Genomic DNA, 27,842 nt, shown 5'->3' with positions numbered 1-27,842 from the left:
AGACAGACATACTAAAGGGGTAAGGAAAGAAGGAACAAGTGTTACAACAAAGAATGTGAATCACTGCATAATGAATTAATTATATAGATTCTCATATTTTGAAATAAAGACCAAGGGAGGCCAAGAATAGACAAGTGAAGTTGACTGATGCACAGGAAGTACTATGCTATTCCAGGGATAGGGAACAGTTTGAAGAATGTTTCTTCTAATTACTCATCTTTCTGTACCCAAGTTAGCGAATCCTACTAACCTTTCACATATCCATGCCAAAACACAACACAAACTACATTATATTATGTGAAAGATGTCCACAATCAAATCAAGTGAGGGAGTATGAGATAACTGCCCAGATTTTCCAAAAATGCATCAATGCAAACATGATTGTGCAACATGGGAGGTATACAGGGGGAAATGCTTTAGCACGGATGTACTGAACTATAATACCTGTAACCATGTCAGATGAATGAGACAAATTTTGATTACATTCAACCTGTTTCTACTATAGTGCAAAGTAGTGTTTCTACTATAGTGTCAAAAGACGCGATTAAAAAACCCAAAGGTCTTCACTCCTGTGGTTTGAGACCCAAATCTTGATTTCTTTACTTTTTACCAGGCTGATGAGTTGATAAAGACTTACAAATTCTGGTGCTGTTTTTTTATTTTTTGGCTCAGGCTTTTAAGAAATGGTTATTTACCTGGCCCTTGGCAAGGTAAGATTTAAACTCCTCTCTGAGCTTGTGGGTAATTTGTCTGTAAATTCTGTAAGAGAATCCCTCTTAGTATAGTCATATTTGGAGAGAACTGCTTCGTAATTTGAGATTCTCATTTATAAGCTCACCATAGAGTTCCTTTTTCTGCCACCGGATTCCTTGTCCCTATGTGTAGATATCTGTTGTCCCTGTCAAGACCTCTCATTTGCAGCCATCACTACTAATATTCCTGGCACCAGGTGAAAGAAGAATTGTTCAAAACCCTGTGCTGGAACTTCATAACTTTGGTCAGCCTTTTTAGATGTGGGTTGTATGGAGGTTAGGCCTGCCATAACAATCTAGTGAGATTTAAGAGGTCTTCATTGATACGCATTGCCACTCTATCAGGGACTGCAGTACACAGGATGTTTAGTAGCCTATGAGGGTTCTCCTGGACAACTTCTACAGGAGCTCCAGAGCAGAGGCTGCTCTCCTTATGAGCTCCTGTAATGCCTTATAGTCATTAGGCATAGATGGTATAGGCTCAGGAGCAATAGCTTCATCTGGGGAAGAGGATGATATGAGGAATGGGATCCACTGAGGTTCATTTTTAAGTTCCTCTTCTGCCTGTGCCTTAGAGATAAAAAGCTGAGGAGGTGGTGGTTTGGTGGAAGTGACTTTTTTAGTAAGTTGAGGCTCAGAAGACTGAGGTCTTGATTGTACTGTTGAAGTGAATCTACTAGCATGAGGAATAGCCACAATGTGCCCAGTAAGGCCAACATAGGGGTATCCAAGGGGTAATATCCCTACAGAGGGATCTATTACTAGTATAAGATTCCACTCTGGAATGACAAGCTGTCAAGGAAAGCAAAAGTCTGTAACCCAATGATGCCACGGGAAAGGCTTCCCTGCTGCTCCCTGACTCTGAAGATCAGAAGGAATATTCTTCAGGCAGGACAGTTGAAGTGCCAATGGATGTGGATCATAGGCTAAAATGGAATGTTTTCACCAGCACTGTGAGTAAACTCTGTACATACTGGGTATTAGTACTCCTGACTGATGCAAACTCAGCTGAGATCTCTAAGCTACTATATATAATTGTGGTGTAGCCAGTACCAAGAGAGTCAGTAATGGGAAGGGCTGTATTGAATATGGGATGGAAAGCTATTCAGTGCTGAGAGTGTAATCAGTGTTGACCTAGCTGGTATCAAAATCACTGGTACTGGGATTATCTGTACTGGAAGAAATTGAACCACTGCAGTAGAAGATAGTGGTACTAGGTCCTTTGATAAAGTCTGCTCAGTGTCAGATTCAGGTAAGTTCGCAGTTGGTACTCAAGCCTCATGTTTATGGGCTGAATGGCTGGTCAAGACGTCTCTCCTGGACTTTGAGCAATACTTTCTCCCCTTGAGGTACAAGATGACTTAAGGGCTTTAGATGATGGCTCTAGAGACTGTGATTGATGCCTCTTTTCTCTAGCAGACTTCTGGGGATTTCTCCTTCTTTCACAGGATGAGGTCTTCAGAATCAGAATGGCTACTGAAGGTACAAAGGCTTATGAAGCACTCCTCAATGAAACATAATCTGGGTGCTTAGTATTCTGGGAGTGACCCAGATACAAAGTTGGATGTGTGAAATTTTTCATGAGATATATTCTCAGTCTGCTCTCTCTAGTTTTCTTCGTCCTTCTAGAGAAGGATCTACATACAGTGAATCTCTCTGAAATGTGGCCTTCTTCTAAAGAAAAAGCATCTTGTATGCCCATTGTTTACAAGTATGGCTGCTTGACAGGACAGACAATTTTTAAAACCCAGGGATTTTCTCACTGGCACCCTAAACAAAGGAAGAATAACTACAGTACTAGCATACCAACCCAGAAAAAAGAGGAGAGAATTCTCTCAAAAACAGAGAGGGAAAAAGGAACACTATCAAAAAACCTATCCCTCTCTAACTACTGACTAATTACTATATAAACTAAGTTTATAAAAGGAGTTTTGATAAGTGCTGAACAACAGCAAGCTATGGGGCATCAAGCTGTGAGCTGACAAGGAACGGAGAGGGAATTAGGGTGGCCTCACCTCTTTCTAACCTTGGCTGGAAGCAGGAAGACACTCAGGATGTATGTGCCGCCTCAATTTATGACCAAAAGTGTCTCGCTCAAGTGCCCTGGGTGCACACACACCTTAAGCACAATATATATGTGCACAAACACTCAAAGAACATTAAGTATTTAGGGGTTAAGTGGTATGGAGCTTGGACCCATCTATTCTACAATCACATGCAGCATCCCAGTTACAACACATTTTCATTCTGTAGTGTAGCGCTGTTCACAGCTGTTTAGCCTGCACAACAACCTATTGAACATGGATTTTAAGGAAATAGGGAGCAAAGGCATCATATGAACAAATCAAATCAGTCAGCAAGCCAAAGGCCTTACTGTTAGACAAGACGAACCCGCTTATTGAGTCAATGGTGATTATAAAAAAATGATGATAGTTGGGGCAAACAACGATTGGTTAGGATACTAATTTTAATATCATTTACTAGACTGTGTAGTGTGGAAACAGTAATTTACAGAACTAATGATCTGGATGCCAAGTAAGTTCAGGGAGACACTACGAGACAGGAGCTCCCTTGTTAACTTACACAATCTATTCACACACTATCTATTCACTACCTGCTTGTCCCTCACTTGTCTGTGAAAATGAGAAACGCAACCATAAGAAATAAAGACAAACTCACCATCAGGTCCTTCACTACTTTTACTCCTTTTATTTCGGCGGACATGCCTAGTTTCTTCTTCAAGATGCAGTTTTTCTTCAGGGAGGAAGAAATTCAGCAAGGCCAGCTGGAACAGTAAGAACATCAAGTTGAGGTTTCTTTACCCACAAATTATCACTGCCAAACTGACTGAACTCCACCTCTTTAGCAGAGATTTGAGTCTTGATATCAATAACTTCTTAATTTCATGAAGAATAGTTTCTGTAAAACTGATTAGCAGAACAGCATAAAATGCTAGCTTGCTATCTCTGAATTTCTGATGCATCCATAACCAGCGTAATGAGATACTACAGGACCTCAGTTTTCTTGGTCAGTCATATGTCAGACTTATACAGTACATGACTTTCCTATGTGAAGAGTACTCCTGTATGCCTGTGATGAGAGAACAGATATTAGGAATGAAGAGTCATTATTTTAGCTCTAGTTCTGTCAAATGAATCAGAATTACGCTTGCCAAAGTCACTTTATTTCCCTATTTGTAAATGACTGATAACATTTCTCTATATTGCAAAGGTGCTATGTGATTAATTAGACCATGTCTGCACAGTGCTTTGAAGATTTTAAATGCTGAAGTATATACATTTATTACATGCGGAATGGTAGTGACCCCAATATTTAGGTTGTCTAGCACTTTCCATTATAAAAAAAAGTTTGTTTTTTTTTTAAGAGCTCTAATAGTTATGTGGTTTGCAACACACTTTAAATTTTGGCAACAGGACAGTCCTGGAGTTAAAGAGGTGCCTTTTGCTCTCTCTGTGTAAATCCATTCAGATTGGACTGAGCTATAAGATGTTGAAAATCACCACCATTTTCTGTCTGTGCTTTCCCAATAGCACTTGCTACAGACTGACCGCTAAAATTGCATAATATATTAGCAGCACTGTGCATAGACTGCCCCCGAATCTCTCCTCAGCACATTACATGCAGCTGATCCTCCAGACAGGACACAAGCAAAGTGTTGCTTCATCTTCTCCTCCCTGCTACTTTCCTTCATCAAAATATCCTTTGGCCTAGGGGAAGGTGCAATGTGCTGGGAACCAGGAGACCATGATTCTTACATCCTCCTCTCCTATTATCTGATATTAGTAATTATGTGCCTTTTACATCTCTTATTACTGAGGAAAACTTATGTCTTACTGAGATGTTAAAAGTAGGCCGCTTAGCCATACTACTTTCTGGAAAGGCTGACAAATGTTAGTATTTTTCTATGCTATCTGTAAAATGAGGAAACTCAGGCATATCTGCCTTCATAGAGGGTAACATAACATGTGAAAATGTTGGTTTTAATGACATGTCCAGAATCGGGTTGCCAACTTTCTACTTGCATAACATCGAATGTCCTTGCTCCCTGCCCTGCCCCTCTTCAGAAGCCCCGCTCCTTCTCTGAGGCCCCACCTCCACTCACTCCATCCCCCCCTCCCTCTGTTGCTCGCTCTTCCAACCGTCACACACTCATTCATTTTCACCGGGCTGGCTCAAGGGGTTGGGGTGTGGGACTGGGAGAGGGCTCCATCTGGCAGTGCAGGCTCCGGGGTGGAGCTGGGACTGAGGAGTTTAGAGGGTGTGAGGGGGATCAGGGCTAGGGTAGCGGGTTGGGGCGTGGGGGGGGGGTGGGCTCTGGTGTGGGGCTGGGGCAAGGGCTTGGGGTGTGGGGGAGGGGGTGAGGGCTCTGGCTGAGGGTACATTTCTAACCACAACCATCCTATTCACTGAATGAGACAAAGTGTAGAATGCTAAAAAATAGTGTGTGATCATGTAACAAAAGAGGATATCATAATATATACACACAAGGTATACAAGCCACAGAATAAAAACGTAAACTCTTCAAACAGGGGTTAATACTGGCAATATATGCATTACTGGCACACTAAACTCAATGATATCCAATGTACATATTGCTAAGTTAAAATTGATCTGTGCTTGTTCTATAGTCTAAAATGTGAAATTTCAATATTTGCCATTAACATGAGAAAATTTAGAATAAAAAGCAATGTGTCTCAACTCCAAGGCAAAAACAAGCTCCCTATTCATAGTATGATATCTGCCCTTTATGTCATTAGAAGGTTCAAGAGAATGCCATGTCAAATGTCAAGACACAAATCAATCACCACAAAAGGGGTTTTGAAATCCATATAGACTTTTGCATCCATTACTTGAACCTCATTTTCAAACAAAAAAATTTAAATTCCCTTTTACATTAGAATATTATTCTCATTTATTTCAAGCCATCTGTAATGTTAAAAAACCTTAACAAGTTTTAAAAAAAAGTTTTCCATATTAATTCTTTACACTACAGAACTTTCTGATTTTCTACAATAAGGTTAGGTAGCAACACATCGAGATCTTGGAGATCCTAGCTGGAAATAATTAACAAATTAAAGATGACTGATGCAGTCATTTCTAATTATTGTCTGAAGAACTTGTTATTCACTTGCTAATTTATTAAGCTCCTTCATAAGCCCTTGACTTGTGCATAGTTAGGGCTGTAGATTTGTCATAGCATTTTTTTTTAAATAAAAAAATCATGGAGCAATCAGGTAAATGTAGTAAAAGTCATGAGTTTAGCGATTGCTCTGGGATATTTGATTAAAAAATGCCCAGACAAATGAAGGGGAAATGACCACCTGCAGCAGCATCCTACATGCCAGTACTGCAACTCTAATCTACTCTGGTAAGGTGAGGAGGCCCCGAGGTAGGAGGGGCTGAAGAGTGAGCCTCCTCTGTGTTCAACCCAGGCACGGGCAGTGGTTGCTCTTGTGTCCTGCAGGTATGGGCCAAGCTACCCACTCCAGACATTGCAAACAGGCATATGGGTCACAGTGCCATTTGTTCAGGTTTGGCTCTGCTGCCCCTCCATCATGACAGGAGGAAGGAAGCAGACAGTAGAGCCAAATTTGAGAAAGTAGTGCTGTGACCCTGTGTGCCCTATTACAACGCATAGAGCATGGAGCCTGGCCCAGCCCTGCTGACACAGGAGCTGTTGCTGCAGGGTGAATGCTGGGTGGACTTCCTCTCCAACTTTTCTCTCCACATGGGGTCTCCCCTTTTCATCGGGCTGCAACGCACCTAGAGCCTTCCTGCAGGAAGTCACAGGCCTGGTCTACACTATGCGTTTAAACCGATTTTAGCAGCGTTAAACCAATTTAACGCTGTACCCGTCCACATTACGAGGCCCTTTATATCGATATAAAGGGCTCTTTAAATCGGTTTCTGTACTCCTCCCCGACGAGAGGAGTAGCGCTAAAATCGGTATTACCATATCGGATTAGGTTAATGTGGCCGCAAATCGATGGTATTGGCCTCCGGGCGGTATCTCACAGTGCACCACTGTGACCGCTCTGGACAGCAATCTCAGCTCGGATGCAGTGGCCAGGTAAACAAGAAAAGCCCAGCGAACTTTTGAATTTCATTTCCTGTTTGCCCAGCGTGGAGCTCTGATCAGCACGGGTGGCAATGCAGTCCCAAATCCAAAAAGAGCTCCAGCATGGACCGTACGGGAGATACTGAATCTGATTGCTGTATGGGGAGACAAATCTGTTCTATCAAAGCTCCGTTACAGAAGACGAAATGCCAAAGCGTTTGAAAAAAAATCTACAGGCTACACAGTGCTGCGTGACAAGCGTAACGGGAAGTCAGAGACTCAAATGGACGCTCATGGAGGGAGGGAGGGGGTACTGAGGACTCCAGCTATCCCACAGTCCCCAGCAGTCTCTGAAAAGTATTTGCATTCTTGGCTGAGCTCCCAATGCCTGTAGGTTCAAACACATTGTCCGGCGTGGTTCAGGGAATAGCCCGTCAATTTACTCCCCCCCCACCCCCGCCACGTGAAAAAAAAGGGAAAGAAATCATTTCTTGACTTTTTCAATGTCACCCTATGTCTACTGAATGCTGTTGGTAGACGCAATGCTGCAGCAGTGAAGAGAAGTATCCGCTCCTCTCCCCTCCCCGGTGGCAGACGGTGCAGTAGGACTAGTAACAGTCCTTCTTATCAACTCGTGAGTGCTCCTGGCTGGCTTCATGTGAGGCTGGCCGGGGGCGCCTGGGTTAAAATAGGAATGACTCCCGATCATTCCCAGTAGATGGTACAGAACGTCCGGTAACGGTCTTCATCATAGCAACAAAGGGCTGAGCTTCAATCAGCCCCCTCCCTTTCATGTGAAAAGAAAAGATTCTGTACTGCCTGGACTATCATAGCAGTGGGAGGCTGCCTCCCCCTCATTTTATGTCACTAAAAACTCAGTGTTTCTTATTTCTGCATTCTTTATTACTTCATGACACAAATGGGGGGGGACACTGCCACAGTAGCCCAGGAAGGTTGGGGGAGAAGGGAAGCAACAGGTGTTGTTGTTGCAGGGGCACCCCCTGTGAATGGCATGTAGCTCATCATTTCTGCGGGATCTGACACAGAGCAGCTGTATTCTCTGATACGCTGCTTCCCTAGTACATTTGCCCCATATTCTAGGCAGGACTGACTTTATTTTTAGAAACCATAAAGGAGGGATTGACTCGGGGAGTCATTCCCAGTTTTGCTTTTGCACCCCCGGCCGATCTCAATCAGGGGCATGATAGCAGCAGACAGCACAGAAGGACAGATAACCGTCATCTCATTGCCAAATTACACTGGCAGCAAACGGTACAGAACGACTGATAACCATCTCTGCTATCATGAAACAGCAAATGAATGCTGCTGTGTAGCGCTGGAGTATCACCTCTGTGCGAGGCATCCAGTACACATATGGTGACTGTAAAAAAAAAAGCTGAACGGGCTCCATGGTTGCCATGCTATGGTGTCTGCCAGGGCAATCCAGGGAAAAAGGGCGCGAAATGATTCTCTGCCGTTGCTTTCCCGGAGGAAGGAATGACTGACAACATTTATCCAGAACCACCCACAACAATGATTTTTGCCCCATCAGCCACTGGGCTTTCAACCCAGAATTCTAAGGGGCAAGGGAGACTGTGGGAACTATGGGATAGCTATAGAATAGCTACCCACAGTGCAAAGCTCCAGAAATCGATGCTAGCCTCGGACCATGGACGCACACCGCCGAATTAATGTGCTTAGTGTGGCCGCGTGCACTCTACTTTGTACAATCTGTTTTATAAAACCGGTTTATGTAAAATCGGAATAATCCCGTAGTGTAGACGTACCCACAGAGAGAGAAATTATGCATCTGTGACTTTCTCTGCTCTGTGACAAGCCTGGAACCTTGTCAAGAGGCGTTTCTCTCTCTACTGTACGTCTCCCTGGGCACTAGCTTTCAGACATCTTTACAGGCCTTTAATTAGATTTGAAAGTAATATAACATGAATAATACCTTATACCTGGAGGCGAAAGATCTCTATAATCTGATGCAGACTAGCCCAGAGACAAAGTTTTATGTAGTAACCAACAATTCATGTAAAATACTTTTCACATTAAAAAAGCAATAAATCAGTAGTTACTAAACAATTATTTTTCACAGTGCAAAGTTAACCTCTTCATCCTGAGGCATATAATGTCACTTGCATTCAGAAGTTCCATTTCAGTCATTCTAGTTATTCCAAGAAAAGAAGATATATCCATAATCTGGTAGCATTTCCTCCAAGCATCTCCTCTTCATAAAATATTGATATTCAAGAAATACAGATGATTTAGGAACCAAACATTAACCAATCCTTTGATTTGTCATTGATTCCAATCATCTCAACCACACAGTGGACAGAAACAGACTTAGTAAGAAGTGGATGTCCCTACCCCAGAGAGCCAGCAATGAGCTCATCTACATCGCTCACAGGCATGGTGGCGCCAACGTCCCTCGCATGGGAGACCTCTGCGACATTGCGGTCGTCACGCACGCCTTCCACCTCCTGACGTGCCTGGACGCCATGGTAAAGAATGTGGCAATGACCGCCCTGCGCGCCGCCACCGCGAAGCGAATAGGCAGAGCTCCTTCCGACAAAGATGTAGCCACCTTCCTGAGCGGCTCCCTGGACGGCGAATTCGTCTGGGACAGGGGCGACATGGCCTCGCTGTGGACCCGCGCCCGCAACGCCATGCGCCGACTGGGAAAGCGACTGGGCTGCCGCTGGGTGTGGAGCGAGGAACGGCGGGAGCTGGGAGTCCTGGTACCGTGGATCGAGACAGAGGGCAACACCATCGTCAGCCCCGGAGCCAGAGGCTTGCTGGAGAAGTCCCTGAAGGCTGCCGTCCATGCGCTCTATGTGGGCACCCTGAGGAAAAAAACAGACCAGGGCAAGGCCTTCGAGGTCACCAGCAAGTGGGACTCCAGCAACCACTTCCTCCCTGCTGGCAGCTTCACCCGATTCGCCGACTGGCGCTTCATATACCGCACCCGACTGAACTGCGTCCCGCTCAATGGAGCCATCCGCAACGGGAACCCGGACAAGCGCTGCAGGAAGTGTGGGTATGCCATGGAGACCCTGCCCCACGTCCTGTGCAGCTGCAGGCCCCATGCCAGAGCCTGGCAGCTGTGCCACAACGCCGCCCAGGACCGCCTAGTGAAGGCCATTGCCCCGCACCTGGGAGAGATCGCTGTCAACCACACCATCCTCGACACCGACAGCCCACTGCGCCCGGACATCGTCGTCACGGACGAGGACCGGAAAAAGATCATCCTCGTCGATGTGACGATCCCGTTCGAGAACAGGACCTCGGCTTTCCGCGAAGCCCGAGCCCCCAAACTTGAGAAATACGCTCCCTTGGCGGACACCCTGCGGACAAGGGGCTACGAGGTCTACACCGACGCTCTGATAGTTGGGGCCATGGGAGCCTGGGACCCCTGTAATGAACACGTTCTTCGTACCTGTGGGGTGGGCCGTCGCTACGCGCGGCTCACGAGACACCTAATGGTCTCGGACACTATTCGATGGTCTAGAGACATTTACACAGAGCACATCACCGGCCACCGCCAATACTGAGTGTGAGCCGGTGTGACTTTGTGAACCCACGAGGGGGAGGAAACTTGTGGACCTCCCTGCTGGACTTTATCCCCTGAGCCCTGAACCCACCGAACGAACTCCACCATGTGAGGGTCATCCTATCCCCATTACCCAGCCCGCTTATCTTTACTCATGACTGTCTGTAACCTGTATGTATGAGCGATGTACCCCCATTGCTTCCGGACTGTATCTTGATCTCACCCACCGTACACACCGCATTGGGAACATGGCAGACTGTATATGCTATGTGCCGTTCAATACCAAACTATTAGCATCCCCCTATACTCTGCATGCTACCCCCGATGATCAATAACTGACTTTTCAAACTCTCTGTATCATTAATTTTTAAACATTTTCTAATAAACTTTTATCTGTAACTTGGGAAGAGTATTGAGAAATAAACGGCACAGAACTCAAACAACACTGAAGAGTACCAATTCTATTACTGACCTGCATAGGAAAAGACACTAGGTTAAGAGCTTAAATTAGATAGAAGGGAAGGATAAATTCCTTCCAGGAATTATTAGGTGAAATTCTATGGCCTGTGTTATGCAGGAGGTTAGACAAAATGACCCTAATGGTCCCTCCTCGCTTTAATATTTATGAATCTCAGAGAACTCTAGTAGATTAACATAAGAACTGCACAGTAACTTCCAGCTGAGACCGGCTCAGTACTACTCCTACTGGCTCACTCTTAGGGCAGATGATTCCCAGTATAGATGAGCTCAGCACATAGATGAGCCCTCCTTCTGCAGGGGTGGGCAAACTTTTTGGCCCAAGGGCCACACTGAGATTGCAAAACTGGATGGAGGACCAGGTAGGGAAGGCTGTGCTGCGAGGGAGGGGGAACAGCGGGGGAGGCCGGGGCTAGCCTCCCAGGCCGGTAGCTCAGGAGTCAGGCAGGATGGCTCTGCAGGCCGGATGTGGCCCACGGGCTGTAGTTTGCTCATCTATGTCCTACTGGTTCAGCCACGGTAAGTGAAACCCACTTTAGATCAACTCAGAACAGGCCACCCATACTGATAGCAAGTCCAGTTACAGGAGGGGGCAAGAACTCCACTAACTTGGTTAAAATTGTAGAAGAGCCTAGCTATCAACTGGAAGGTACAGATAAAACATAGGAAAAATTAAACTCTGATATCTATGCTTCTGTCCAAAATCTTCTAGATTAATAAAGTATGGTTTGTCTCTTTACAACATGAACTCCCACGTATATTTTCACAGCTGACAAGGTAAGAATATCTGATACAGAAGCTAGCTCATACTGAAGTGGGTCTGTAATTGCTGTATGATAAAATAGGATAAAGACTTATTTGGTACCCATGACTGTCTTTCTAACAGCCGGGATTACGATTTATTGTGCATGGGCTATAAACTCATTACACAGGTGTTGAAGCCAGTGTAAGATTTCAAAAGACTAAGATACTTCATCACCCAGGAATGTGTGAACCCCCTAGGGAGGTAACTCCACCCCAGATTTTACTTATTATCCCCCCATCTGCCTCAAACTATATTACCTAAATTAGTATATATGGGGAAAAAAACCATTGCTGTCTAATAGAAGACCAAGCAGTAGCACAGGGAAGGAATCAGAAAACCTTGGATTTGGGCAAAGGGAATTGTGATCCCAAGTGCAATTTAAATGATTCTTATCAACTTTTACCCTGTTCACAGAGAAAAGCTCAAATCTAGTCTTCGTAATTCCTGATATTTTATTTTGCGTCTACAAATATTAAATGGATCTTTATTGCAGTGACATGTTAGAAGAAAGCAAAATTAGCAACCCTGATCAAAGCAGATGGTAGTTGGGTGTAGAGGGCTTTGTTTTTATTTAAAAAAGTAAGATACAATTCTTATAACAAAATTACTTCTAAAAAACTTCTCAAAATTAATGACACACAAAAGCAGCTACGTGTCTATCTAATACAGCTTATTTACCCTCATACACAACAAAGATATTTAATGAAATTAAAAAGCAACACATTTAAGACTGATAAAAGAAAACATGATTTTCTTCTCTAAATAGCATATTACTAGCCTGTTTAACTGTTAAAGTATCAGAGGTCAAGAATTTAATAGGATTCAAAAAAGGATTGGATATTTAATGTGAATATTAGAACATCCATGGTTACGACTGCAGGGGGAGCAATTAAATTAACTTGATTTAAAATATAATTAATTTAAATCACGTTAAAAGTTTTGTAAAACTAATTTGAAAGTTTGTGCTATTGTAATTTAAGATGAAAATGTATTATGAACTAAATTATAAATGCTAAATGCTGTTTGTATTGCTACTAGTAGTTGGGTATCCTTTTGAGTTTTATAAAACTGCTATAGTAAAAAAAAACCAAAGGTACTGAAAATTAAAACCCTTATCTGCAAACAAGCAAGTACACAGTTTACACAATTATGTAATTTTACTCACAAGAACAATCCCATTGACTTCAACTGGACTACTCCTGTGCTTAAAATTAAGCCTGTGCATAACTGTTTGTAGCACTGGGGCTAAAATTGTACTCTCATTAAAAGCATTCTTCTTAGTGGCATAGAATCTCTGTTATTTCAAAATAAAGTTGTTTCAGTGTTAACAATGAAAAGTTTAGACTTTCCATATATTATCAAAGTTATCATTAACTTTTTCATGAGCTATTACACTTTGGTAAATGAAGTATTTCCTTCATTCCTTCCCACTGCTACCATTTTTTCTTTCAAGACATGCAAAAATGATTTATTTTAGGGAAAGATACACTTTCCCTTCAATATTAAATATTTTCGTTAATGATCACAGAGGCACATTTCACCACAAGAAGCTGCAATAAAAGACTGCTAATAAGAACAGACTGTAATTTTATCATATGATCACAGCTGCTATTGAACATAGACGTATTCTAAAAATAGATTAATAAAAATAGTTTTCCTGCAGAAACAATGATGTAAGAATAGGCTCTGTAGTATCTCCCACTACTCTAAGAGCTTAGTTCATACAATAGTCACATTCTATGGGGGTAAAAGGCATAACAGGATGAGTCAGACATATATTAATGACCAATCCAACAACCCTTACTTGCACAAAAATAGTCCCATTTAAACTAGTGAGACTACTGCATTAGTAATGGCTACTCATATGTAGGTCAGAATGAAGTCAGTGCCTGGACAAAGTGAGATAGTCTCAGCCTATTAATGCTGGGGCATACTAGAGGCAGAGAAGGGCATACTGGAGGCAGAGAAGGGCAGGCAAGGAGTGTGGCTAGAGGGTAATGTACTCTTGCAGTTCCCAATTGGCATATGGAACTTTGGGAACCATGGCTAGCTGCTAAAGTTTAGAGCAGCCTGCAGGCTGTTCTATCCTGCACATGGGGACAGACACAGGCAGAGAATCAAGGAACAGTAGCCAACTCCTAGACAGCCTTTCTGTAGAATTAGTGTAGTGGGTGGAGAAATTATTGTGCGGAATCTAAAGTCAAAAGGATGGTTAATGTTTAGTTCTGAACATGGCGGGAGTATTAGTCAGTCAATCTCTCTTCAGCTCCTGTTAAAAGTTCCTTCTGACGCACTCACAAGACTTCCTCTATTAGTTAACAGGTTCATTATTCCAATGGAACACAAGAAAAGTTATAAATGGAGAGAGAATCTGTATGTCTATACTTGGAGCTGGAGGAGTAATTCCAGCTCAAACAGACATACTCATGCTAGCTCTCACAGAGCGCACATGCTCAAAACAGTAGCATAGCTGCAATGGCATTAGCAATGGTGAACAGCAGCATAGGCTAGCCACTGTTTACCGATACCTATACTCCCAAAGCCACACTACTATTTTTAGTGCACCTAGATGGACCTTTGGTCTGACCCAGTATGGCCGTTCTTACGTTCTTATGTTATGTTCAATGACCATTTACCAGGCCATCACAAAGCCTCACTTGGTAGCACCTTGCTTTAGAGTTGCAATAATCAATTTTAAAATGTTTCCCCAAGGCAAGTTTTCCCTTTGTAAGTTGGCTGAATAGAGGAAAAAAGCAGACAGAAGTCATGCTATCAGAAAAAAAGTTTTTTCCTAAACCAAACCCCATTAACATATTGGAACGGTAATAAGTCTATTTTTGTAAAAATGAAAAATAATGAGTTTTTTAAATCCCTCAATCTCCCCAAGGATCAGAATCAGCAAACTGTCAAATCTTCTTCCAGTGCTTGAACTGGTATTTGTTTATGAAGCATCAGTAGTTTCCAATGAAGGGAGCTAATATCTATAGCTGGTACTCTACTTATCTTAGGCCTTAGAATTATGGACCAGATGTAATGAACACTGCGTCTTGACCTCAATAACAGTGGCCTCTTTTACTAAATTTTTCTGGCCAGGGTGCAAGGAAAAGGCAGTGGTGATTTAGTGCAAGGTATGTAAGCTTCTCCAATGAATATGCTATTGAGGTGCTAAACAGGTGCTGAATTTACATCCATCATAAGCTAGTCAAAGATTGAGTGAACTGGCACAGCAATCCTATCTGCAGTGGCAGACGTCAAGGTTATTCAATTACTCTCTTTCTTGGAGACTTTGTTTCTAAAGAAATGATGAACCTAGCTACCCACTCCACAGAAAGAAAATCTCAAATGCTCAGATTGAAGGAAGTTGGCTTTCTTTCCCTCAATACCTGTAGAAACAAAGTCTTCTACTAAGGAGTACTCCAGTACCTAGGAGCATTTCCTTTCTTATGTAATTAAGTGACAACTTCCCATTATGTTTGAACTACACTGCATACAACTTCACAATATGTTGAACAAATCACTATTACTTGTTCTGTTTAATCTCAGGTTGAACACTACTTTAAGTTTAGAACAGTTACCAAATCACAAAACTATTCTGTATTTTTTAAATCAAGAAAATCACTGTAGGATGATAAAAATAAGGTCGAAAAGGCATAATCTAAAGGGGGTAGAAGAGGAAGCACGGAGGCAGGAGCCCAAATAACCCGTAAAACATGCTTTACAGGGATGAATCAGTTACACCTTTGTATATCCCAACAAAACAAAAAACAAAACAACACATTCAAAAGAATGTATTTTCACTGCAACGACATATAGAATTCTAGCTGGAAAGGTTGAACAGTAACGCTCTGGAATGTCATGAGAACACAACAGGAATTACCAAAGTAATATAGCCTGCAGCTACTCACAGAAACTAATTTTGTTTTTAAAAAAAACCTGCATTCCAAAGTTTACAGAAATAAGAATAAGATACTTATATAAACATTTTCTCTAAAAAGGTACCACAAAAATAGGAAGCTTTCCTCAGGACATGAAACCAGATGTGCCGTGAAGTTATTACTGGACATACAAACTATGCGTACCACAAACCTGATGCTGCGGTGTTACAATGATTCTCAAGGGCTTAGCCACCTACCTATCTCATTCTTTCAGTGTCTTAGACATAGCATATATGCCCAAAAGGAGCACTTTATAGCACCAAAGACGTTCCACTGGAAACACAGTGAAAAGATCTCAGAAGGCTCCAACAGCACAAAGAGAAAAGAAGTAGAAAACAAGCATAAAGATTGTTATACTCTGAAATGTGACTACATAAAAAGTGGCACTTCTTTAAAACAGGTATGTTTCCTATGTGTGCATGTGAGAGAGAGATTTGCTTCAGTGACAACAGATTTTGCTTAATTTCTTCTTCTCTTATCCCGGCAGTGATAACACAAGTAAGAGAATCCTGTGGCACCTTATAGACTAACAGAGGTTTTGGAGCATGAGCTTTCGTGGGTGAATACCCACTTCCTCAGATGTATTCACCCACGAAAGCTCATGCTCCAAAACCTCTGTTAGTCTATAAGGTGCCACAGGATTCTTTGCTGCTTTTACAGATCCAGACTAACACGGCTACCCTCTGATACTTGACAAGTAAGAGAGTGAGAGCTGACTCTATACTTTCCTCCTGTGCAAATTCACTGACCTCAAGGGGGTTTCACAGCTGTCACTGAAGACACAATTTAAAGATTGCACAGGTGTGACTAATTTAGCCTACAGAACCTTTATAAGGGGAAAAAATGCAGCCAGACTCTCAGATCCAAGGCAAACTTCACAGGTATACAATGAAAAATAATATTTTACTTGTAAAATGAGCGTGTTTGATATGGAAATCATGAAAACAATAAACACAGAATCGTAAAATGCCAATGTAGAGTAACTTTTCAGAGTAGGTAGATAAAGCAGTAAGATTTGAAATGCAAGTCATCTTCAAATCATCTGTAAACTAGACTAACAAATCAGTTCATGTAAACCAGGTATTTTGCCTCTAACTAAAACTTAAAGATGTGTCAGAGAACTTAAACAAAAACAGAACATAAAAACCCAACCCCATAAAAAACCTGCCTTCTCTTCTATAGCACAATATCTCAAAGTACTTGAAAATAAGCACAAAACTGATGTTCTTGCATTATTGCTTTTTCAGTATTATGATTAGATTCCCTTGTCCATTTTCAGTTTTAGAGATTATTAGTGTGAGAAAGACTGTTACCATAACTAAGCTCTTTATAGACATTCTTTGCAGGCAATACAGTGGTTTTATTGTGTTCTGAAATATTATGTCAGAGCTGTTGGTTTGGAACAGCTGTCTCTGTTACTTTTGACTGTACTAGATCAAAAATACATCCATGATAACATGGGATGTAACAAACTGAATAGATTGTAAAATACTTAGTTACCAGAGAAGAAGACAGAACACAAAGAGTCATGTTTATCGAAGGAGATATTCAATATATTTAAGGCCTTTGTCTTTATAGGTTATTTTTCATTTTTTGTTATAAAATACAAGAAGCGAACAACCTACATGATTTGCTCTTTAACTTGGCAGCAATACTACAAAATCTTGTCTGAAAGATATAACCACATCTTTGAATATAAAATTATTGTAACAAGTTAAATATGTAAAAGCAGCAAAGAGTCCTATGGTACCTTATCGACTAACAGACGTACTGGAGCATGAGCTTTCGTGGGTGAATACCTACCTCATCAGATGCATATAGTGGAAATATCCAGGGGGAAGGAATATATATGTGCAAACAAGAAGTTAAATATGATAATTTTCACAAAGCATATTATGGGGAGTGAGGCATAGAGGGATCAAGATACAGGAGTAGCAATTAAAATGTACAGAAATATAAAAAATGTACAACAGCCAAAATTCTCATAAATCACTCTTCATATCCCATCTTAATGACTGGAACCTCCTCTTTTTTTCAGCATTCCTAACTCCCCCACATTGTCTCCTTCTCTGCATTCAAAATAGATTCCTCCACTGGCTTTCTGGGTTGCTGTCCTTGTATGCAGTTCAAGTTCTTGTCCTTATCTCCAAGGTCCTCCATGACTCTGCTCCTTTTATCACATAATCACCATTGCCTCCTCTAATTTTGGTCATGGTGCCAACCTTATCACCCTGGCAGTTAACTTTGTACACATATGTCTTTGTGTGATAAACATACTGCCCTGACACATGGAACATCATTCCAGAACTGATTAGAAAGGCCACAACTCTCTCCTTATTCAAGTCCATCTATCTGCAGTACTAATATGGCTCCCATTACTGTAGTATCCAAGCATCTGACATTCTTGATGTATTTATTGTCAAAACACCCCTGTAAAGTAACAAAATACTATTATTCCAATTTTACAAACAGGGAACTGAGGCACAGAAGCTATGTGACTTGCCCAAAGTCACAAGAAGTATGTGGTGGAGCAGTAACTTGAACCCAAGTCACCCAAGTCCTAGGCTAGTGCTCTAACCACTGGACCATCCTTCCTCTCTCTTAAAACCTACTGCTAATATGACACTTACAAGAAAGAAGGAAGTTACTCACCTTGTAAAGTAACAATGGTTCTTCAAGATGTGTCCCTCTATGGGTGCTCCACTGTAGGCGCACTTGCGTCCCTGCGCGGCTGATCTGAGAACTCTGGTTGCAGTGTCCATTCAGCCCATACACATGCTGTCCCCCCCTTTCTGCTCTGCCATGGGGCTAGCGCAGCATGTGTAGGCGAACCCCTCTCAGTTCCTCCTCTACTGTAGAGTATGTAGGAATGTGAGTCGTGGAGCACCCATAGGGACACACATCTCAAAGAAGCATCGCTACTGCACAATGTGAGTAACTTCCCCTTCTTCTTCAAGTAGTGATCCCTATGCATGCTCCACTGCAGGTGACTCCTGAGCAGTATCCCTAATGGGAGGCTGGGGCTTCGGAGTCAAAGGGAAAAGGGTTACTATATTCTTAAGGAATCACTTTGTAATTGGGTGCGAGAACACTGAGTAACTCTCTATTTGCTGATGGGAGGCTGCTATGGCCTCTAGGTGAATTTTGGAATGAACTAAGAGATAATCCTGATTTCTTGAGAATCAGTATGTACTCTAGGACCATTGGGAGAGTAGCAGATGTTGGGGAAATTTTCTTGGGATTACAGCAAACCTGAAACCTGGTCCACTCTTGCAGGCAAGTATGATGGGTAGCTGATTTCCTAGTGTGTAATAACACTTCCTGTACCTCCTGAGAGCAGGATCTTTCTATGTGCTGGAATCATGAATAAGCAAGGCCTTGAGTCGAAGTATCAGCAGGTTGGGGTGGAGAGTGTGTCCTTCATTCTGAAAGAGGAGATATGGAGTGGAATGAAGAGGGATCAGCAGACACATCACCAGCTGTAACATGTAAGGGTACCATGTCTGTCTCAGTCAGGTGGGAGCAATTAGTATAACATTTGCTCTCTCACTTTTTATTTTTAACGAAACTTTAATCAATAGAGGATATGGAGGAGAGGGGTATAGAAGGCCCTTATCCCTTGAATGAAGGAAAGTGTCCCCTAAGGAGTGCTGTCCGAGACCTGCCTTGGAGCAATAGCATGGACATTTCTTGTTCAGGTAAGTGGTGAACAAGTCTACTGCTGGTGCCCCCCACTGTCTGAATGTGTCATGGAGTACTACTGAGTTCATCTCCCATTCATGGTCGTATGGGAACCTGCGGCTGAGACTGTCTGCTGTTGTGTTCTGCACTACTGGTAGGTAAGCCACTGATATTGCAACATTGTGGGAAATGCACCAGTTCCATGGTTATAGTGCTCTCTTACAAAGGGAGGGAAATGGATGATTTAGTTGGGGATTGGTCCTGCTTTGAGCAGGGGGTTGGACTACATGACCTCTTGAGGTCCTTTCCAACCCTGATATTCTACGGGGCTGCCAGATTGAATCATAAAATCAATGATGTATGTACTACATGCATACTATGTTGTTTGTCATGTCCCTTGTGTGTGTACCTCTGATCAGCAGAAGGAAGTGAGCACATGCATTCCTGACTACTTTGAGTTCAAGGAGGTTGATATGAAGACATTTCTGTGGGTGATTACTTGTCTTATGTCATGAGTTTGTTGAGATGTTCTCTCCATCCTATGAGGGATGTACTGGTGGTGAGGAGGATTACTTTACCTCAGTGGGTAACAATATGGGTTCCTCTAAGCTGTCTCTGTTCAGCCTGTAAACCAAGCTGAACAATGAATGGAGACATCTCATGCAAAGTTTGGCATGAGCTATCACAAATGTACCCACCACCATGTGCTCCAGAAGTTGGAAACAGAGGTGAAAGTAATCCGGCCCGGTCCAGTGTACTGGTAAGAAAGTGGCCATCGGTATACAGCCGATCGTACCGGCAGGGCCACTGATGGGGGGAGATAGAGGGTGTAGGAGGAGGGGCACCTGCCCTGGGCCCCAGCGATTTAAAAGGGGCTCCCGGCAGCAGCTGGAACACCTGGCCCTTTAAATCACTGCCGGAGCCCCAGGGCTCCCAGCCGCTGCCATTACCCCGGAGCTCCAGTGGCAATTTAAAGGGTCTGGGGTTCCTGGCTGCCGCTGCCGCTGCCACTACCATGCTAGCGGCCCCAGGACTTTTAAATTGCCGCCAGAGCCCCAGGACCCTGGCTGCCCTGCATATTGGTAAGTCCCTCAAGTTTTACCTCTGGTTGGAAGGCAGTGCCTGGCTCATATATGAGGGCCTGCTTGCACTGTCTCCATAAGTGTGGACAAACTGAGGAATCTGTATTGTGGAAGGAGTGCTCTCGCTTGGAGAGAATCAATTTTTGAATGTTGATTTGTAGGCCCAGGCTTCTGAATAAGTCCATAGTCCTGTGGGTAACCCACAGAGCTTTGTCAAAGGAATGAGCCCTGAGGAGGCAGTTGTCTAGACAGGGGTTGATCATGATCGCCTGAGAACAAAGATGAGCTGCCACTATGGAGAGGACCTTGGAGAATACTCTGGGAGCTGATGATAGCCCGAAGGGGCATACTCTGTACCGGTAATGGTAGTGTCCTCTAGGGTAAATCTGCGAAACCATCTGTGGGATGCTAAGATTGAAATATGGAAATAAGCATCCTGAAGGCAGAGGGTTGAAAGCCAGTCTCCCTGTTCCAAAGCTTGAATAATCGCTGCTAGAGAGTGACCATCTTGAATTTTTGAGCCTTGATGAACTTGTTGAGTGCTCTGAGGTGTTCAGTATGGGTCTCCAATCCGCCCTTTTGTTTGAGTATTAGGAAGTAATGAGAGTAAAAACCTTTGCCTCACACTTGTTGAGATACTGGTTTTATGGCTCCTACTCAGAGGTGATCTATGTCTTGTCGTAAGAGGCACTTGTGAGAAGAGTACCTGAAGAGGGAAAGGGGAGGATGTTAGGGGGGAGGGGCAGGAAGAAGGTGAAATGAATAGAATACCCACTGTGGATGTTTTCTAGCACCCATTTGTCAGATGTTATCCATTCCCAGATGCTGTGGAACAGGGCAAGATGGCATCCAAAGGGATGCAAAAGGTTGATTAGTGTCAGATGGTGTAGAGGAAGTGGTCTGTCCACACCCCGACTAGTCCATCAAAATGGATGTTTTGAAGTGGATGATTGGGAAGGTGAAGGCTGTGGGCCTGTTGGTTTGTGCTCTGAGAATCTTGACTTCTTCCTTTGTGGCCCATAAAAGCGTTGAGTTTGATCATGTGCTATGCACAATTCAAGTGATGGCTGATGACCATATCTTCTCTTCTGTTCAGGTGTATAAATCCCTAATGACTGAAGGATAGCCCTGGAGTCTCAGTGTGTGGAGGTCTTTTCTGTGAACAATTTGGTGCCTTCGAAGGGAAAGTCCTCCATGGCTGTCTGTACTTCATTGGGGAAGCCAGATAAATGTAGTCATCGCATCACAGTTCCTGTGGAAATGGATCGTGCTGTAGTATCAGCTGTGTTGAATGTTGACTGAAGTGCTGTCTTGATCGCCAATTGTCTTTCATTGATAATAGCCTTAAACTTATCTCTGTGATATTCCGGAAGCTAGTCAATAAATAAATTAATTGAGTTTGGAGTAATTGAAGTAGTTATATTTTGCTGTTAGTGCTTGGTAATTCATGATGCAGCATTGTAGTGTGGTAGAAGAATAAGCCTTTCTTCCAAAAAGGCTGAGGAGTTTCCAATCTTTATCACACAGGGTGGACTTCACCTGGTGTTGACAACTGCTGGAATTCACTGCATCCCCAAATGATGAAATTAGGAGGTAGATGGGAGAAACGAAAGTCTGTGTTCTTGGCTGGGATGCAGCATTTCTTACTGGCTTGCTTACAGGTTGGCACGATTGATGCAGGGGTCTTCCATATAAGCTTGGCGGGATCAAGGAGAGCCTTGCTGATGGAGAAGACTACTCTGGATGAAGAAAAGGATTGCAAAATGTCTATCAGCTTATGGTGTGGTTCTTTTACCTCCTCTAGAGGTAATTGCAGAGTGTCTGCCACCCTCTTAGCTAGGCCTTGAAAGAGTTTAAAGTCATATGGTGAGGAGGACAAGATGTTGGTCAGTGGTATGACCTTTTTTGTCAGTGTAGGACTCCTGTTCCTCCCTCACCTCTTCAGGAGGTTCAGAGGCTCTGGATGCAGAGGCTGATGGAGGGCACATTATTGATTCATGGCAGACCATGCTAGATGTTCCAGAGGCACAATGTTTATATGCCTCCCATGGGTCCCAGTAAGATCACTGGGATGGTAGGAAGGGTACTGCTGGCCGGTAATCTGGTTGCCCATATCAGGATGGCCGAGGGCCTGGTGGACAGTATAGCTGTGGAGGCCCAGATTGGTAATGGGCACTATATAATGCATGGAAGGAGTGATGGGAGACAAACTCCTCCTGCTCACTATCCGACACTCCACTGGAGAATGGAGGTGCATGGCAGTGTGCCAGTGGAGACTCTCAAGCTTGAGGTAAAGTTAATACCGGAGCCCTGGTACCGAATAAGGGAGACTCAGGTACATCAGATACTGCAAGATCTTTCGAGTATCTGAACTCCTGTGGTGCCATGGAAGTCAGTACCAGTTGTGGCTCCTGGTGCCAAGACCAATGGAGTTGGTGATGTAGGCCAGGCTAAATGCTCCAACACTGTTTGGTATACTGTTGATATTATCGAAGCTGTTTCCCGTAGCGAGTGAGCCTCCCCCAAAGCATAGTCTTTATCCTTATCTCTCCCAGTTGATACTGTTGCTTCAGTGCCTATGCCCATCAGGTCTTTAGGTGTATCACAGTGTTCCATTGGGACAGTACCGTGTGACCTCTGGGTACTGTGTTTGGATGGGTTCGATGCCATCAGTACTGATGATACCGAACAAGCTGGGGACCTTTTTCAGCTGGTTTGGGGCTCGCTCTGGGGACTCTCAGCTCTCTTTTCTGAAGCCCTACGTGAATGTCTCATGGCTTTAGATTCCACACCTTTAGATGTAGAGGATTGGTGAAGATTCCTGTCTTCTGGGAGAATCTTGATGCAGGTCTGAAGGAGGTTGGAGAGCTGCCTCCAGTAGAAGGAGTTTTAGTGTGAGCTCTGTGTCTTGTCGAGATTGCAGCTTCAGCTGCTGACAAAAACCACGTTTCTGGGGAATGTGTTTTTCCACGAGGCATCGGACACAAGGAATGTCCATCCGTTACAGGGTTGGCCTCTTTACAGGAGGGGCATCTCTTAAGTCCCAGTAAACTGGGCATACCCTGCACTGGGGGTAGTCCCTGGAGAAAGGGGAATAAGTAGATAAAGGTTTGATTGTTTCCTTTATTTTCCTTAAAAAACAAACTCTAACCTAACAAATAAAGATTAGTAACTAATTAAATTTGAACAATCGAGTTAATGATCTGATGAACTCACAGCAAATAGCTCAGACTCTAGCCATGGCCAGTTGAGAAGGAACTGAGGGAGGTTTGCCTAAGCATGCTGGTTAGCTCATGGCAGAGCATGATGGGGAGATATGCAGGGGGCATATGCAGATCACACGGACACTGCTACCAAAGTTCTCTGATTAGCAGTTCAGGGACGCAAGCGCACCTACAGTGGAGCAACCACAGGGACACTACTCGAAGAAGAATCAGCCAATTAATGATGGCCTGATGGTCAAATAGCACCAGTTGGCAATTTATATCAATTTAAAATGTTGAGATAAATAAGATGTATATATTTGGTTAAATCCTGTTCCTCCCACCCTTCTCATGTTATTTGTCTTGGACTTTAAAGACTTTGGGACAGGAGCTGTGTAAACATGTGTTTTAAGTGCCTAGCTCAATGGTGTTTTTAATACATCTAGCTCTTCAAGACACTATAGTAATATACAGATTAAAGAAGAGAAAAGGATGAGACCAAACATCCAATGAAAATATTGGAAAATATCATCTAAGAAGTCCACTTCATTTTTCAGCACACAGTCATACAATTAGTTCTCCAAGAGATTTGGTTGTCCATCAGCTATTAATCTGCATTCATCCTTGTAAGAACCTGACAGCTGTGGTGAGTAAATAGCAACAGGATCCAGAGTGAAAGGCATAAAATCGGAACATAAATTTTAAATTAATTCAGAAGGAAACAGTGGTTACGAATAATACTGTTCTTTTCATTTTGACTTTTACTAGCAATATTTGCTTTAGAATGAAGCAGGCCCTTCAGGGTCTAGTGGCAGTGTGATGCATGGTACTGTAAGGAAACGGTTTAGATCAGCATTGGAACCTTTCAGAAGTGGTGTGCCGAGTCTTCATTTATTCACTCTGATTTAAGGTTTCGCGTGCCAGTAATACACTTTAATGTTTTAAGAAGGCCTCTTTCTATAAGTTTATAATATATAACAACTATTGTTGTATGTAAAGTAAATAAGGTTTTTAAAATATTTAAGAAGCTTCATTTAAAATTAAATTAAAATACAGAGCCCCCCTGGACTGGCGGCCAGGACCCAGGCAGTGTGAGTGCCACTGAAAATCAACTCATGTGTCACCTTCGACATGCACGCCATAGGTTGCCTAACCCTGTTTTAGATCCTACTGGTTGGTTCCTCACGTTCCAGGAGTCATGGACTGAAAAAGCTGCAGAGAATGTGAATCTTGTGTCATTGAGCAACCTGCACCAACAGGAGCATTTTACAATTCCTAAATGGAAGAACAGCTTGGTTCAATAGGATTCATTTGAGGGAGAATTCCAAGGAAGAGTTAGTTTGAAAATATGAACATTTGTCTCACCCTATTCCCCAGCTCCCAATCACATAAACTTGCTTCCAGGTAGGCAGTGTCGGGGGTGGTAAAATGGGGGAGGAAGTAATCAAATGTTCTGTGCTCAACTAGGCTCCAATTCTGTGAATACTTTGTGTGAAATCCTAGCCCCATGAAGATAATGGCAAAACTCCCATTGACTTCAATGGTGCCAAGATTTCACCCTCACTGCATATGTTCTTAACTTTAAGCAGTTGAATCGTCCCAACTAAATCACTCCCCTTGTGCCCCGAGCTCTTGGATAACTGCCAAATCTCCATATACATCAATACTGCCACGTTCCAAGGCTCACTTTTTATCTCAAGTTGGACAGCTGCAGTATTGCCGAACTCCAGGAATTTTAAATGTAATGCATTTTGGGCCTTGTTTATTTGTAGTCTTATTTGAGCCTTTTGGGGTTCACATTTTCACCCTTCCCAAGCACAGGGGCTAAAAACCTAGCTTTTTTTCTCCCCTCTCAAATAAAAGTGATATTCTCTCCTAATCATATACCCCTAGGAGCTGGGGTTTTAAGTAAACATCAAATATTGTGAGACTTATACTTTTATCACAAGAATTGGCAACACTCTGCCAGGCAGGGAAGTTGTGATGTCTTTAATGCGAGTTGAGAAAATGAATCTTTGGTGAACTACTTGCTACAAATCTAATTCAAAAGCTGTCTCAAATGAAAAAAACAAACTTCTAGTTTTCAGGAGTAGATTCGGTTCAGAAACAGAGAAACTGTCTATTTAAAGCTTTGGTTTGAAAACTATGATGTAATGTCAATAACTTCTGGACTTTCCTTTTCATGTGCTCCAGTATTAAGTCATAGGGCCAAAAATACAAAAACAAAAAAAATCACAACCAAAATGACTAAAATTTTCACTGCTAATACAGACATTCCATCAGAATAAAAATAAACCAGAAATGCAGATTAAATTTATTTATAGGAGCATTTAAAGACACCTACATTTGTTAAACTGCTAGATCAAATAATTCTTCCAAATATCAAACTTTTTAGTAAAGTTGATCTTTAAAAGAAAGAGAGATCCGCCTTTGCCACAACATGAAACACTAAAATTGAGAACAGCTTGATTCATTACAGACTGTTACAAGCAGTAGAGCACATAACTTTATCCTTAGTAGGAATGCACCAGTCAAGGAGTCAGATAAAAAATTGCACACAAACCATAAAAAACCACTACAACTCTACGATAGAATTTTTTGTTTGGACTTCCTCTGGTCTGCTTTCCAATCAAGTCAAAGTCGTCTTGAAGATTAATACAAATCTCTCTCATCTATATATACACAGATATTTTGGATATAGTGTTCTATATACACAAGTATAAATGAGGCTGAAATTTTCAAAGCAGCTAAGGAGTTAGGTGTCAAACTTGCATTGAATTTTAATGGGCTTTTGGCACCTAACTCCCTTAGGCTTCTTTGAAAATCCCAATTTAAATATTTTACGTATTTGATATATTCAATTTGTTGCATTCCAAAAAAAGGTTTATATAGATACGCTGCACTATTTGCACACAGTATCTACCAGTCTGCAGTAAACCCTGGAATTTCTCATACTGTTTAAGAATAGAAGTTGAATCTACTAAAACGAGAAGTTAATTTTTCCATTTTGTGACTTTGTGCGTGATTAATATCCCAAATCACTGCAAACTAGAACTCACACTTATTTGAATTAGGCCCATAACTAGACACCAAATAATAAAGAATTCAGTAGGATTTTATTTTCTGGAATTTACATCAACTTTAAGTACTTATACTGCCCCCATCACCTCAGTATTTGAAGCTATAGTTCATTTTTATGGTGACAACAGAGCTGCCCTTAACTCCTGTCCAGAACAACTCCTCAAGCTCATGCGATCTGATGGGCAAAACAACACCACCTCAAAATTACATTCTGTATTCACAGCATCTACTCTACAGTTTTATAGTCATTGTTACACCTCTCACCATTTAAAAAAAAACCTTTCATTTGTTGCTATTTCAGGTCTGCCTCAAACACTCCTTCAGCAACAATAACTAGCAAATGAGATTAACTGAGTGCTGACAATGGACTGAGTGTATAAGGACAGGGACAAGGCATATTAGAAATGGCTCACCTGTAATTTCTGCATTTTAAATTTTTTTTTTATAATTTAAGCCTAGTTATACCACAAGGGCACTAAAGCTTACTAAAATTTGGTAGTCTGAACGGCTAAACAGTGAGCTTCTTTACACTTGTAATCCTCACCTTTTGTCTCAGAAGTAGTTTTAAAAAGATGGGGCCAAAAGGAATCAAAATCATGGAGTACTTTGATAGCTCTACGATGCTGCATGGTGCTGCATGAATGCTGATTTGCTCACAATAAAATGGGGGCATTGTGTGTTACTGTCACATGCGATATGGATAATAAAAAAAATACTACATTTCTCTTACAGAATTCAGAACAAATTACTCCAATGTACTGTTACATTTTGTCCCCCAATTCAAGTTTGAAAATTTCAAGAATCCATGAGTGCTATGTATATGTGCCTATGTGTGGGTGTGAATGCTTAAATTTCCATAGAAATAATAACTGCAGGATAGAATGTGCAGTAACCAGATGATACCTACATATCTTGCTGCACACACGCTGATATACTACTCGGTTCAGGTATTTAAAATAATTGGTAAACAAAAAATATGTTTAGTGGCAGTTAATGCTGCAGCAGGATACATTCCATCTACCCCCAAATCCTAAAGGAATGGAAATATGTGAAAAGACATGTGCATTCCTCTGCACCTTCATATTACCTCCAATACTATGGATAATAAACCACATCACTCCATAAGGCTTTCACTTCCACCTCCAACAGATACCAAAAAGTAATACATGCCTCTAACTCCATCAAATTGTA

At 42.3% G+C, this 27,842-nt stretch overlaps 1 protein-coding gene across 1 annotated transcript in view; it reads right to left on the bottom strand.

The window, feature by feature from the left end:
* EDA (ectodysplasin A) overlaps positions 1–27,842 on the bottom strand; it is a 188,047-nt gene that overhangs the window by 71,253 nt on the left and 88,952 nt on the right. The window contains exon 2 of the mRNA XM_050965189.1: positions 3,432–3,537. Within this exon, the coding sequence (XP_050821146.1) occupies positions 3,432–3,537 (106 nt within the window). The remainder of the gene's footprint in view (positions 1–3,431; positions 3,538–27,842) is intronic.

Source organism: Gopherus flavomarginatus, chromosome 8, assembly GCF_025201925.1.
Source record: "Gopherus flavomarginatus isolate rGopFla2 chromosome 8, rGopFla2.mat.asm, whole genome shotgun sequence".
Lineage (NCBI taxonomy): Eukaryota > Metazoa > Chordata > Testudines > Testudinidae > Gopherus > Gopherus flavomarginatus.
Note: the sequence above shows the minus strand (reverse complement) of the source record. Positions and strands in the feature narration are given on the sequence as shown.